General features: G+C 47.2%; 1 protein-coding gene across 1 annotated transcript in view; it reads right to left on the minus strand.

Annotated features, from left to right (window-relative positions):
• Positions 1 to 12,543, minus strand: part of LOC128444727 (neural-cadherin-like) — a 94,153-nt gene extending 81,610 nt beyond the window's left edge. The window contains 1 exon segment of the mRNA XM_053427346.1: positions 11,541 to 12,543. Within this exon segment, the coding sequence (XP_053283321.1) occupies positions 11,541 to 12,543 (1,003 nt within the window).
• Between the last annotated feature and the right edge of the window lie 2,422 nt (positions 12,544 to 14,965).

Consider the following 14,965-nt stretch of genomic DNA (forward strand, 5'->3'; position numbering starts at 1 on the left):
CACACCAAGTGTGAGTCGGCCCCACCTCCTCACGACTCCTCACAGCATCTGCTGCCAGAGCCACGCTAAAGCAACGGAGATCTCTGATTATGCCCAACATACGTGGGGAAGACTAATATTAATCAACTTAACGCCCTAAATCTGTGATCGTGTTCATATTGGATGAGCATCATCTCATGTTAATATTTTTTCTGCAAAGTAAAGCTGTGTAAGTCGGGTTTAGTGTAAATATATAGTGATCTCGCACTCAATCCAAATCAGACGAGAGCCGCGCGACTCATTTGTCTCTTCGAGTTGCAATTATTCATGAGATTAACTCGACGTTTCTGCACAGATCATCAATTCCGGGTTTGACAGACACAGCCATTTCTCAGTGAGAGATATCCATCAAAAACCGCGTTAACGCACATTCATTCACACGATCAATAATTGAAATGATTAAACAGCAGCTGTGGTGTCGGGCCGCAAAGGGCAGCAGTAATTACGAGTCGGCAACTTTGTAAAAAATGACATGCGACGCTGCGGACAGGGTCTGAAGGAGCAGAGAGGCGGTGAACGCTGGAGAAGAAACAGAGCTGTGCTCTCCATTCTGCTCTCTTCTTACATTTTGAGTAAAACACTTTGTGAGGGAGACGGAGGCGGCAAACTCTGTGCACTCAGTTCCAGGTCCTAATCTCTGATGTGTAGCAGTGGAGTGTGTCGATGGGATTCCGCAGCAAGGCCGCCACTAAAAGCAGCACAGCAGCATCTCTATCCTCCCATCCTTCTCAGCACATCATAAGACTGTGGGGACCATATGGTCTGATTAGTCCGCAGAATTAAGCCCCGCGCTGTCGAGGCAGAGAGAAAAATAGAAAGTAACAAATACTTCACTAGTTCCACTGAGAACAGACACACACACTGGAGGCTGGAGCGCACCAAGCACACACCCTCCACATGCACATGCCCGTGCACGTGTGTGACAAGTTCCATCTAAAAGCCCATGTAACCCGTTCTCTCTCCTGGATGCTCATCAGCCTGGAGAGAGCAGCACAATTTCTGTGCATCAAAGACACCTGCTTGTGTAATCAGCCCTGCACAGGCTGTGATGGAGTTGTTCTCTATTTCTCTGCTTCCTGCAACTGATTAAATAACTGAACCATGAGATGGACATCATCTTCAAACACATCCTCAAATCCGAGCCTCGAATCCCTCGCCCTCTGCATGGTCTTTTTTTTATATTTTTTTGATCACCAGTAAGACAAGAATTTAGCAAGAAGCCTTTTTCTTCATTCTTCCGTCTCTTCTTTCTCGCTAGTCATTTTCATCTATCCAACAAAGGCAGTACTTTCACAAATTGCCGTCGCACAATTACTGCAATTTCTGCAATTTGTGCGCTTTTACTCCAAGGCAAAGTTCGCGGCATGTCAAAACATCTCACAAGGCAACTTGGCCAGCCATGTGATCTTTTTCCCCTTGCATTAAAAATCTCCTTGTTCACAGTTCACCCGGCAAAGCTTTCAAAGTTGTCTGTGTCCTGTGTGTTTATCAGTGCATCCTTTGGCCACAGAGAGTGCAGCCGCAGCCATTGTTATGCTCAGTTAATTGGACCTTTGGGTAGAATAGGTTGAGAAATTCGAGGCCAAATAGATAAATAAGCACACGCACTGAATTCCCACGACGCATCCTCGCACTCGCTCCAATTTTCCAACGCTCGCCGCAGCCTATAGGACGGCTCGTCTGAGAGCCTGGTTCATTAGAGGGCTTCGGGACAGTTCTATCTGCCCCCCCGACTCAATCACACACCTACCTGTCTGCGAGTTTGTAAAATATCAGCAACAGTCTGTCCCAGTCTATTCAACGACACATAAATTGTTGTTTAAAGTCATGTTTTGTGACTGGGAGCAAAACAGCTCCTGGTTAATCAATAGCACAAAATCGATTCCACTCTCTCCGGGGAAATGCCACAGAGAGGCTATCCAGCATGCAAAGGTGGAGCCGAGGGAGAAAAGTTTGAGACGGAATGAGGTGGGATATAAATGGTTCATGTGTCCACTACAGATCGTTCCAGATTTAGCCAATCGCTGCCAGCACGAAAGCGGGAGAAATCCAATTATGCCCGAAAACTCCAGAAACCTCAAACTCAAACCGTTGTCTCCCACTAAAACTGTTGTCAGCACATCATGGATTAGATTTAATAAAGCAAAACCTCCTCGGCCGGTGATAAGCTCCTCGTACAATGTGCGAGTCGTGCTCATTTATCACACAGGTAGACGCTAAGCTCAGCGGAGGCATCTCGGGAATCTGTGCCGCTGGAGGTCAGCAAGACATTTACCTGACAGCGGCTGCCTCCGCGCACTGTCTGGAGTTGACAATGTCTGTGGTAATGGGCATCAATAATGCAGACCCTTGGCCGGATAAAAGCTCCCTGCCGCCACGGCTGTCCTCACAGCACCGCGGCGTGAGCGGCGCTCGTGATCTCGCGGCACACCGACAACAAACTTGCATAATTCACAGAATGTGGGATGAGCCGGTGAGGTTTTCCTGCTGTAATGAGAAAAACATTCCTAGTGGAACGAGGACGCCGGAGAGACATGCATTCCTAATCATTCCACAGCTTTGGCCTTAATAATAACTGTGTTTGCCGGCAACTTCAGCCAATTTATCCGTCTCCGAACAGGAGCACAGACACATAAATATCTCTATCTTGCTGCAGTGGCAGTGGGGATGCAACAATCTGATCGGATAATGGCAATACATTTCTGTTATTGTCGTTATGATTTAATTTTTTTTTAAATGTGCTGTTTCTGGCTGTTGGTTATAGTCATTAAGTCCCTCACAGTGCTGCAGCAGGTCCCCGGAGACAGCAGCATCCTGCGCGTCAGCAAGCGCCCAATGAGGACGTGTTTACAGTCGGACTGCTAGCAGCTGTAGTAATTATGAGTCTTGTCAGTCAGGAGTGGTGTGATACAGTGGTGGAACCGGCGAGGCCGCGGAGGGAGGAGGCCGGGGGGGGGGGGGGGGGGGACAAGTTGTCAAAATGTCAGCCGGAGACACGTGGCTCCACTTTTCACTTGTTGCATTTTTCGCACAATCAACCCAGAGGCGGCTTCGTCTTATCTCGAGCAAGCGGTGGGTGTTTTATTAAATGACTGCAGGCCCTGTTACGTGTTGTATTATTTTGACCACTAGGGGAGGTGTATTTTTCTTCAGTGTTATTTCAGTGGAGCCTCATGTGTGTGTTAGAGCCGGTTAGTTCAGCTTTCAGCAGTAGGTGGTGGAGAGCACAAGGTTCTTAATGTAGCTTTATCTGCATCAAAGAGAGTCGTTCAATGTACTTTTGTTTTTTTATGATTTCTGCAAGAAATGAGAGAATCGCCCAATAGGACAAACTTGTTCATAATTTCATCATTCATCACAAATGCAAAGAGGTGAATATCTCCTTCCTGGCAGAGGTAACAAGCACATTTTTGTAATAACTTCACAAGGCTCGGATAAATCCTGCCTGTCTCATCCGGTGTCATTCTACTTCCACAGACCTGTTGGTTAATATCCGGCCTCATTTGACCTCACATTAAAAAAAGGCCCCTGTTTCTTTACAGTTTAAAGTCGGGACAAAGAGAGAACTGCTCCTTTATGAAGACTCAGGATACACTGAAGGGACAAATGTCTGACAAGGAGCTTCTGGGGCAATGGCCTGTATATTGGGGTTTCCAGAGTAGACAGAAGACATCCGGACCAGGACTCTGTCTTCTGTTCACTGTTCACAGCCAAACGCGTCCACACAAATCAAACATTTTGCCACAACAACATAAAAGAGAGTGTTTTTTTATCCAGATGGCATTTTGACTGATGTCTATTATTATAAGACATATAAATGAAAATAAAAGAGTTGGTCCAGATCGTGCCAAGACGTCCATTTCAAGAATACGTCTCTGACTTTGTTCTGCTTCACTTTAACAGAATAGAGTGTGGCACAGATAATGTTCAGATGTTGTGCTGTGGATCTCAAGAGGTTTGGAGCAGGATTTCATTAGGGGATGTTCATTCTTAGATTTGCGGCAAGAAATCTGTCATTTAGGTTGTGTTCCATCTTCATTTACTCTGACCTAGTAACATCTTTACTTACAGAAAATGTTTATCTTTATATAGATTCCAAGATAATTCATAAAAAAACACGAGTTGCAGAGAAATGCTCTCATCATTCTAAGGCAAGTGATTTTCCAGCTAGAGCCTCAGAAAAAGGCCAGATTTGAAAAGCTTTCATCATAAGCATGAAGATAATTTAAAAAGCTGATTTCATTCAAAGTGTTTCACCTCAGTCTCTCTCCACACGGACAGTTTACATGCAGGCCACCAGACTCCATGCTCAAGCGTGATTGGTCAAACTAAAGAAACCCCAAACCGGAAGGTGCAGGTCACGTCACCTACAGATTCTCCGTCCTCCCGTGCAGAAGGTGTTTCTAGGGATGAGGACACCCTGAGGAAGGTGTCAGAGTAAGTGCCGGGAGAGAAAAGTCTGTTTTCTCCCCATGTGCTAAACTACACACACACACACGTCTTTCTCTCTTTTGTTTGTTCCCTCCTTCCAAAGGGCAGGTCATACTTCTCCTCTCATCTTCCCTCTGTTTGCCCCGCAACCGTCTTCCGACAAATATTAGCGCACTCTGCCCTTTTCACAGCTGTACACTGGTAGATTTCCTCACAGCTCCCCTGTGCCCTGTGGCCATCCACCCTGCACTACAGGCGAGGTACATGCACACCTCATTCCCCTGCTGCCACCCCGATAGCTCCTCACTCCTGCCCTCTAACCATCTGACAATTATATTTCATCCCGCTGACCACTCATCAGCAGAGTACAACTCCCTGCCCTTTAAAAAAACAAACAATCTCCCAAACTGGCATGCTTTTATACACACACACACACACACACACACACACACACACATGCCCCCAGCGTTACAACTCGTTCTGACCTTTCTCTGCCCCTCATAGTAGCGTCTCCTATCCATTTAAAATATCTCTCCTCCATGTGCAGGAGAGCCACTTCCCTTCATTTCCCTGCTCTTGTTCTCGCTGTGCTTAATCCCGTCTTTAAAGAGCCATGGCACATACACCCCCCCCCCCCCCCCCTTTCCCCTCCTACACGGCGTCAGGGAACATGCTAGGACTGTCGAGAGGGAAAGGACTGCGGGGATGTTGCACGGACGCATTCCGTCGGAGCAACCACAGAAGCAAATCTGAGACTCTGTGCTCCCGGGGGGGAGGTCTGGATACTGGCAGGACAATCACAACAGTTAACACATGCCCAGTGAGTGATACGCAAACAAATTTACACAGCCCCCTCGTGTGCATGCTCATAAATCCACGCACACGTGCTCACAATCACAGAGGGGGGGGGGGAACATCCTAATAACCATGGGCATTTTTTGTTTTTTACTACACTGAATAAATTCAGACGGCTTTTGTGAAATTGTTTTCTACTTAAACAAACATTCCCCACAGTCACAAATTACCAACAAAAAAAAGGGATCGGGTCTCTTCTTGATTCATTTCACATCGCAAGGGGAGTCTGCAAATATCGTGGGGCGACGGGGGAGTGAGGGGGGGGCAAGTTGAAAAAAAGGGGAATTGGATTAAAGGCAGCGTGAGGCCAGATGCTGACTATGAGACAGAAGAGGAAGGACAACAGAGAGCAGGAGAAGGTTGCCTGACGACTCAGGTTGTGAAGAGGTGATAACCACAAGCAGAATCCCACCCTGCCCACAGACGCCTCTGAGGAACCACTCCGCTATCCCCCACTCGCTCGATACTCCTCCGAACCCGTCAAGTGCCATTAACAGATTCATACTCAGGTGCAGAAAAAAGGATTCGTCAGGTAGGAGACAAGCAAAAAAAAAAAAAACGCGAGAAAAATTCCCCACCAATACAAATCTAAACTGACATCCTCTGTGGGCCAGCCAGGAAACCCAAAAAAAAAATAAAAGCCTTTGCAGGAAGAGCTGCAGAGGTCCCTCACTCCCTCTCCTCAAAACAACACCACATAACTGTTTGAGTCATGAGTCATGGCCTACTTCCAATGCGTCTTTACCGTTTCTTTCTTTTCCTTTTTCTTACGCTGCTGGTTTGATACACGGAGGCGATGTCAGAAAGATATCGCTTCGTGGTTTTCTCTGGGGATTTTTGGGTGTACTGAATATAGTTTAGACGGTAAATATTTCCCCAGCGCCAGCAAGGGGATCGAGGCGGAGAGACGAGGAGGAATACTTTTTTTACGGCGCCCTGAGCAAGAGCAGACTCCTTAGACAAACAAGGTGATACGACTGAGTCTGATACGTCTGTGTCAAGGCATATAAGATCTCAGAAAACCTCTCTATGTACAATCAGTAATTAGATCCCCCCCCCCTCAGAAGATTCCGAATAAGTACACCCATCTAAAGAAAATACTCCATTCTGCAGTCTGAGGATGAGATACACAATATAATATAAAAAAAAGGGTTTGAGTGAAGTCAAATTAAAAGAGGAGAATTTAAGTGAGATGTTTGTTTTGCTTTTGCAAACCAAGACGGAGATTCCCTAACTTTAAGGGTGTAAATAAAAAAGTGAGTTGAAACGAGTCCCAGCAGTGAGATGGTTGTTTGAGATCACGACCTCAGAAATAATGAGCTACGGTAAAGATCTGGATCAACAATGTGATGTGTTTGCATTTAGCAGTCAAGTGTGAGAACGGGTGTGATTAAATAAACGGATCGATTCCTGCCGAAAAGAAAATTCAGCCAACGAAAAAATAATTTATTAAAAAATGTAAATCCGGCTGCTTAGGGTTCCCTGATTCAAAACATGAACAAACACCTGGTTGGGTGATGTTGTGATGCAGCGTGGGATCATGGGAATTTTGTTATCTTCGTCATCGTTGTTGAGGAAAATCGACCTGATGCAAATTTCTTTCACGGATGAGGTGAATTCACGATACAGTGCAAACGACCATGACTAATGGTGATCCTCTAACAGTGGAGGGGGGGGGGGGGGAATCAGCTGACTGGCTTTCTGAGTAGCCGTGTGTTTTACCTCCGTCATTCGTCGTTTGCCCCGGAAGTTATTTCAGAGAAGGACAAAGTCACGGGTTAAGAGGATTAACTGGGAGACCAAAAATAAAACATCCTGCTACCTTGAATAAGAGAGAGGCCGACTCTAGGTTTGAACGTTAGTGGACACATTTTGTAAATACACAGGTCAAAGCAATTTATAGCATAAGTCCAGTCAGGTTAAACATTAAGTATTGCATATTATATCTTTAAAATAGAAATAGTGATACACTGGACACTCTGTTGTGTCACACTGGATATCCACCTAAGCTTATCAGGTATCACCTCTGACACTCCCACCAAACTCAGGGATCGAACCGCAGCCTTTGTACACCGATGTGGAACCATTTTGAGTCAATCCATCAATCTAATGTATTTGTATAAAGCTCATATCCACAAATCACAATTTGCCTCATAGGGCTTAAAGGGATAGTTCACCCAAAAATGAGAATTCCCTCATTATCTACACACCACTATGCCAATGGAGGTGGTCGGTGAAGTGTTTGGGTCCAAAAAACACTTTCAGAGTTTCAGGGGTAAACCGTGTTTCAGCCAAATCCAATACAATTGAAGAAAATGGTGACCACTTCTTCAAATTTAGAATAGCAACACAACAAAGCATAAAATACCTCCGTAGTGCTCACGTGGTGTCGTCCAAGTGTCCGTAAGCCGCAACATTCAAATTTAATTTACTTCCGTGTGTTAAGCCTAAAAAGCAGCTGTGAATTTATTATTTCCGGGTGAACTATCCCTTTAACAAGGTGCCACATAATCTGCCCTGATCCCTCGACTTGTAGAAAGAACAACTGGAAACACTTCAACCTCAGAGATGGACGCCGAGAGCACATCGACAAAATAACAATATTTACAATGAGGCAACTTATTGTTGAAGCCAGAAACTGTAGGAAAGTAGTGCACACTGGTTCCAGATCGATCACGACCCGTGTGCACAGCTAGTCAATAGGAACATCAGCAGGAGCTGCTATAGGAGCTACTGTAAATTATTGTTATCATATTCAGGATTACGAGACACAGACACATTCTGTCGGATGTAGACCTGCATCTTATTATGCATGGTGTAAAATATGTGCAAAAACAGTGTGGCACTAGCACTGTCCTCATTGTATAACACATTGTAAATGATGGCATAATTATAACATTGGTGTATTGTTAAACATTTATTCCAAACGAAACCTTTCAGCTTCAATTTTTGATTAATACAACCGCCAAGAAACGGCTCAGTGGTCAAACATGTCATGTCTAAGAGCCACGGGGGGGGGGGGGGGGGTATTGGGTAAGCACGTTTTCTTTCAGATAAGTACGTCAAAGAGGATGTACTCTTCATCGTGCTGGAATCACCTATCTAAGACATCTAAGTGTCAAGCTACACTTTCTAATCTCCGCCTGAGCAGCACACGTATTAGCTCTCATCATAACGCTCTCCCCACAGCACACTTATTAACATAAGAAAGCCTCGCACTAGTGCGATTAGTATTTCATGCCCACATCAACCAGTTAATGAACACATTCGCAGCACATTTGCTAAATCTGCGCTCACCAGTTAATAACCGTTTGTATGTTTTTTCCCCCACGTAGACTGTAATGAGCGTGTGGGTTCTTGTAATTATCCAGGGGAGCGAACATTAGGCTGTTAAGCACAAAACCAACCACTAACACATTTACGGGGCAAGAAGAAGAGAGGACTGCATGGTAATAAAGCTAATGGTCATAGTGGCAGGGATGCAAGAGTTGCAGAAGAGCAGGGTGAGATTGAGAAGCTCTGTAATGAAACTACCTGCACTATCACAAAGGTCACTGTGCTTTTTATACCTTAGTCTCTACGGAGCCATAATTTAACTCAGGCGCTGGTTTTCGAACCCTTGCTTTGTGATCCTGAAGCGCTGCATTGTGCTCGAGTGGTAACCTTCCTGTTTCCTGTATTGTGTTTTTTTTTTTGGCAGTCAGAATAGTTTTAGAATAGACAATTATTCATCACAACAAAACTAGTTGCGTGTTTTCTGGGTGGGCGTCAATTTCTGGTACCAACCATTTCTATGAACATCAGAAAAGTAAAACAACGCAACTGGGAGGAGGAGTAGAATTCAAGTTATGCACCAACTGTATCTCTATTGTAAAACCTTGTCTTGAAGCTGCATGAAGTCAAACCACCTCGACAATACACTGGTAAATGTATCCTGGTGCATTCTGGGGGAATATGTCAACACCGCCATCATGATCTACGTCAATCCGGTCTTTTAAGTATAGTTCTCGTCGGATGTTACATAGAACAGTGACTCTCAAACTTTTGCACTTTAAAGATCCTTTTTACAACACCAACTGGAACACAGGCGCCCATTTGACAAGATTTATATTCTTCAAGGTTTTATTCCAGGATGTGTTTGAGATTCAGGACCACAACAGTCTTCTCAGTGTGTGACATATGGATGAAAATGTTAAAAAGATAAATTATTCCCCATTTTGCCCAGGGACCCCGCTACAACCCTTCAAGGACCCTTGGGGGACCCTGGACCCCACTTCGAGAACCCCAGGCCACGGGACGTAGGGAGGGTAGCTCTGAATATCTAAAGTCTGATGGATGTTCTTCCAGGAGGCATTTAGAGCAGAGCAGGACCAACATGTAAGAAAAAGGATCTGAATTGCTAACCTCCAAACCATTTGAGCTACTGTTCCACCTCTGCAGCGGAGTTACGATGAAGAATCGAACCAAACTCTCCCAACAAGATTCGCTCCGGTTAAGAGAACTTATAGTTTTCCAACTGTATTTGTCAAACTGTCTGCCGTGCCCTCCTCTTCAGAGATAAAACTACTAACCTCTCATCTGAATCTGCCCATGTATGCGAATGATGTGGTAAACATCTTTAAGGTCAGAGCGCTGAACGCTGCTGACTTGTGTATTCTTTGAACTCTCGCTGCAGACTGCTGCCTGACGATGCTTTCTGTTTGACATTCAGCAGGTGACTGTCAGCGACACCGCGGACAGCTCTGTGCTGCTGAGGGTTCGCCCTGGTAAAAATAAGTGGAGATGCTGCAACGCACAGGGCCTTATTAAAACTGTTGTTATCGTACCGGGGGTCAATTTTCATGTGATCAAACAGCCTCACACTCGCATACAAACAAACACCAGCAAGGACAGAGCTCCTCCCTCCTCCTGCTGCCTCTTTCTCTCATGTGTCTGTGAGCTCGCTCCTTTATCTGTGAGACAGACCCTGCGTTTATAGCAAAACCCGTTCAAACCCATATACAGTGGGAAGCAGAATTTACATAAAAGATTAGGTTGAATCCCTGAAAATAAAAAAAAAGAGGGGGGCTGTAACAAGCAGAAGAAAAGGCCTCCTGTCAGGATTCAGTGTGGAAAGTCACAGGATGGAGAACATGGCATGGCTTTGATCAGGAGAGGGGAGTTCTGCAGGTGAGAAAGGTAAAATGGAGGCAGGTATCAGAATATCTGTCAGGGTGTAGCTGTTTTATTTCTGCTTTCGTAGCTGTGAAGGTGGGGAAGGGGGGGCTGTCAGAATTCTGACTATTTTTTCTCCCTGTGAAACGCCTCCTGACACCCTTTGCCAGAGCGTGTCCCAATCAGGCATGCAATTACAATCTCGAACATGCTCTGCAAGGTAGCCGCAGCCGGCACGTCAAATGAAAACAGCGCACCCTGTTTCCTGCGCACCGTGCGGTTCAATTACTAGGCGAATCCTTTTGATTCCTTGTTTTTGTTGTTGTTTTTTTTTTGGGGGGGGGGGATACGCTCGGAATATATAAGTTTTGGAGGAGCAACACACAACTTCAACAACCGATGGGAATCACGTTTTCCTCCAAGAATCGGAGAGGACGCCTGAATGTGGCAGTGCTACACTTCAAATCCCTGGGACTAAAGAGTGAATGAGAGGAGGATTAGAGGGGTAATGCCAGTAGATGAGAGAGGAGGGTCACAGTGGATTGCCACTCTGCAAGGATTAGCTGCGAAAACAACTTCACAGTGGCAAACTATGTCAATCAAGGACATAATTCAACCACTTCACGTAGACACTTCACTGTAAACTCATGTGGCCCCTGCTCCAGACGAACCTGTCGTGTGAGATCAGGATTGAAACATCTCACAGAGGAATTTGATAGGAATCAGGGAGCATTAAACATCATGTTGAACATGTATCAGGGGTGTGGATGGTTACATGATGGGTCACACCTGTGGAATGAGCCTGGGCTCTGTATGGATGTGATGGATATGTCAGGCCATGTTTGGGGAGGGGTAGGGGGGGGGGGGGGGGAGATCCACTGGTGAATGCTGAGGTGTCCAGATGGCGGCACAGTTTTACCGTGTGCGCATAATGTGCAGCCTTCTCCATTTAAATAGGGCACGATCACCACAATGCAAATAATTCCCAGGGAGAGGGGGGGGGGGGGGGGCGCATGACCCAAGTTAAGTGCGGATTAAGGGGAGAGGAATATTCTACACACCTCGTTTATCCTGAATCTTAACAGTGAGCTCCACGGTGGACTCTGCCTCCCTATCCAGCCTCCTGCTTATCGTGATATCTCCACTGTCGCGCCCCACGCTGACCGGGGAGCTCTGCGTCTCCGGGTAAATCAGCTCGTAGGCGGCGGACTGAAACCTGGTGGGGCTCAGGCTCGTGATGACCGAGCCGATGCTGGCGTCCTCGGACACGTTGAGGTGAACCAGAGAGCCGGGGTCAAGCAATGCCCTCGCCGACCGCCCTGCCCTCTGTGACCGGCGCGCCAATTCACCGTTGCGCTTCTCCCACCGCTGTGGAGCGATGGTCACCACCACACCTTCACTGGTCAGAGGGGGCCAGCCGTGGTCCCTGGCAAAAACTGTGAATCTGACTTGTGAGGGGAGCCCCAGGATGGAGTCCACCAGCAAAACTTCACCTGTCTTCGGGACAACGTAGAAACTGCCGTTTTGGGGCACAGAGATATAAGTCAACTCTGCGTTCTTGCCGCTATCTGCGTCCACCGCCTCCAGCCGGTGCACCACACTCCGGAGCGCAGTGGTGTCGTCTAAAGTTATGTGGACGGTGTCTGCACTGCGAAAAGTCGGTGCGTGGTCGTTGGTGTCCAAAACATCCACTTTGACCGACGCTACCTCGGAGACGACCGAGTCCGACGCGCAGGTCTGACAGCAGACACCTACGCTCAGCCGGTACTCTGACCGAGCCTCTCTGTCCAAGACCCGGGAAGTTTTCAGTAAAAGGTTCCCCCGCCTGTGGTGGGCGAAGGCGCGGAAATCGTCGCTGCCATTCCCGTACAGTTTGAAGTGCATTCCGGAGACTGGGCACCATTTTTGCGCGTCAACGCGCCTCACCGGAATGCTCAGTCCGTTCACTTTAGAAGCCACCGGCGAGTTCTCAAAAACATGCCCGTGAAAGAAAGGCAGTCGCTCCCGTGCTTGATATCCAGCAGCCGCCATGAAAAGGCACCATAACAAGAGCCCCCAAATCATGACGGTGGCAAGTTATGGACCTCCAAGCGACTCAGGGCGGTTAGTAAAAAAAATCCTTCAAAAAGGAAAAGAGAAACACTTAAAAAATCTTCCCCTCATAGTTATCCACGGTGTGATTCTTCCAGGAGACGCACGCGAACTTCCCCCTCGATCATCATGAGAGATCCGTCTCCGGGCTCCTGTGCGCAGTCAGTCCACAGCGCTGCAGGCAGCTGGATGCGTTCAGCACCACAGCACCGGACAGCGCCAAGCGCGGGGGCGTGGCGGCGCGCGGGGATGGAACCCCCGGGTGAACCCACCCCGAGACGGTCGAGAGGGTCCCCGCCTCCAAACCTCCCCACGGCGGCCGAGCTGTGCACACGCAGAGAGCTTTATCCCAGCTGCATGACACCGTCTGCTACAAATCCGCTCTCAGGCGTAAAGAAGTGTTGATAGAGAGCAAAACGCTCCAGTCCAGAGAAGGTCGAGTGCTCATTTATCCGAGAGACACTCTGTCTGTCTGGAATCCAACGCACTCTGCCAGCCCTGCATGTCAGAGTTGCCCTGCGCAAGAACACTTCTGCAGTTGCTGTTTACAGAGACTCGTGCGCTCCACTCTCTCTCCCTGTCTGTCGGAAGGATTTGATCCCACAACCCCTTCTGCTGAAAAGTCACCTCTGAACTCATCATTTTACAGTCCCTGTGATCACCAAATCATGTTTCATTTACAGCCGGAAGAAAAGAGAGGCTGTAAAATGCATCAATATAAATGCAGTCAGAGTATGGGCTGTTAAACTGTGCAAACATGATTATTTAAGACAAGCCACTCTGAGTGGCTCCGTATGTCTCTGCAGCTTGTGTTACATGCAGAGCAGAGTTCAAATGAAAGCAGTCACCCTGATTGCTTCTCCTCTCCCTTCCCACTCTGCTGCCGTGCCAAGCTACCCAGAGCACTCTCGACCCAATCTGTAGGTTGGCTGCTGCTAATTCCCACAGACTGCACACTTTCAATTCCCCTCACTGCTCTGCATGTGACAAGTCAGACGGCTGAATATTACATGGGCCGCAGGGCTGTGAATAGTCAAAAAGATAAGGAAATAATGGTCTGGAGAGCACGGCTGCTCACTGCATCTCCCGCGCCATGTCAACCTTTACTTTAGTTGTGTGCGTGGATCAATATTCATATGCACTGGGGGTACGATGATACGCCCGTCCCACGTGATGTCCCCCCTCTGCTCATACATAGCGTATAGTCTACATCTGTATTCAGTCTGAAAATTCATCAAAGCCTCCGCTGAAAGATCCTTATCAATTTGAAACGACAATCCATCACTGCAATTTTAGCCGAATCCACTCTCTGCAGTAAACTGCTCCTTTTCAGGCAATAACTCTGGTAACTGGCAGTGAGCCCCCAGACAATTTTGAATCCCTGCCTGCAGCTGGAGCACAGAGCTCATATTGGTGGATCGCTGTATTCTTTTACGAGGCACAAAGCTGTGGGCTGTGTTACCAGGACACATGAGCCATCCCAACACTCTCTGGTGGTTTTTTACAATCTCGGACCTGAGGAGGGAGAGGCTTTTTCCCGAAAAGAAATCCGTGCACTTAAAATAGCCACAGCCCAAAGTGTGACAGGGAGCGTATTGATGAGAAATGGCCTCATGTAGCAGCAGTGCCACATTGTCATTTTCGGGTGAAATCTACAATAGACGTCGTTGGAGCTGTCTGAGACGACCCTGAACGCTTTATTGTGCTCCCCCGACTTGTCTTTGAACTTCTTAAGTGCTTCATGAATGCAAATCAAAACCCCTTCTGCTTATCATGTTGTCTTACATGGGGAAATTCACCGTGACTGCCAGCGTGGGAGATAGCTGTGGCGAGGGCCAATACAATCCCTGGGCCCAGGCCATGGTGGTTTACTCGAGGGGTTGCATGAAGCTGCTATCTACTGAGATGAAATCATACAAAACAACCACAACAACAAAGCTGTATTGAATTAAAAGAAATACAAAATCATGAAACGGTCTGTGCATCCCTCTTCCAACAGATAACAAGGAGCTGCAGGGCATTTTGGGGGGAAAAGAAGGAATCCCACTGAAGAAGGCAGGCAACAAACATTAGAAAGCTTCGTGCTTTACTCAATGAATAATTGACTGGGTCCATTCCCTTCACTCAGACGGAGGGAGACGTGGCTAATGAAGGCAAAGGTTGTAGCCTTGCAGCATTTTAAAAGATGCTACCTTTGCTTCTGTTCTCCTCAGAGACGAGGCATGATGGGATTTGGCGAGTGGGGGGGATGGCGGCGATCCTGTAATGTAGCCTGTTGTGTGAGTCGTCTCTTGTTCTTCCTGGAAACACAGGAACTGGGGATGATGGAGGACAGACTTAAGAGGACTTGGCACCGACATCAGCTAATCGGCAGCTAATGTCAGCGAGTGCAGTG

This window comes from Pleuronectes platessa, chromosome 7 (genome assembly GCF_947347685.1).
Source record: "Pleuronectes platessa chromosome 7, fPlePla1.1, whole genome shotgun sequence".
Classification (NCBI taxonomy): Eukaryota; Metazoa; Chordata; class Actinopteri; order Pleuronectiformes; family Pleuronectidae; genus Pleuronectes; species Pleuronectes platessa.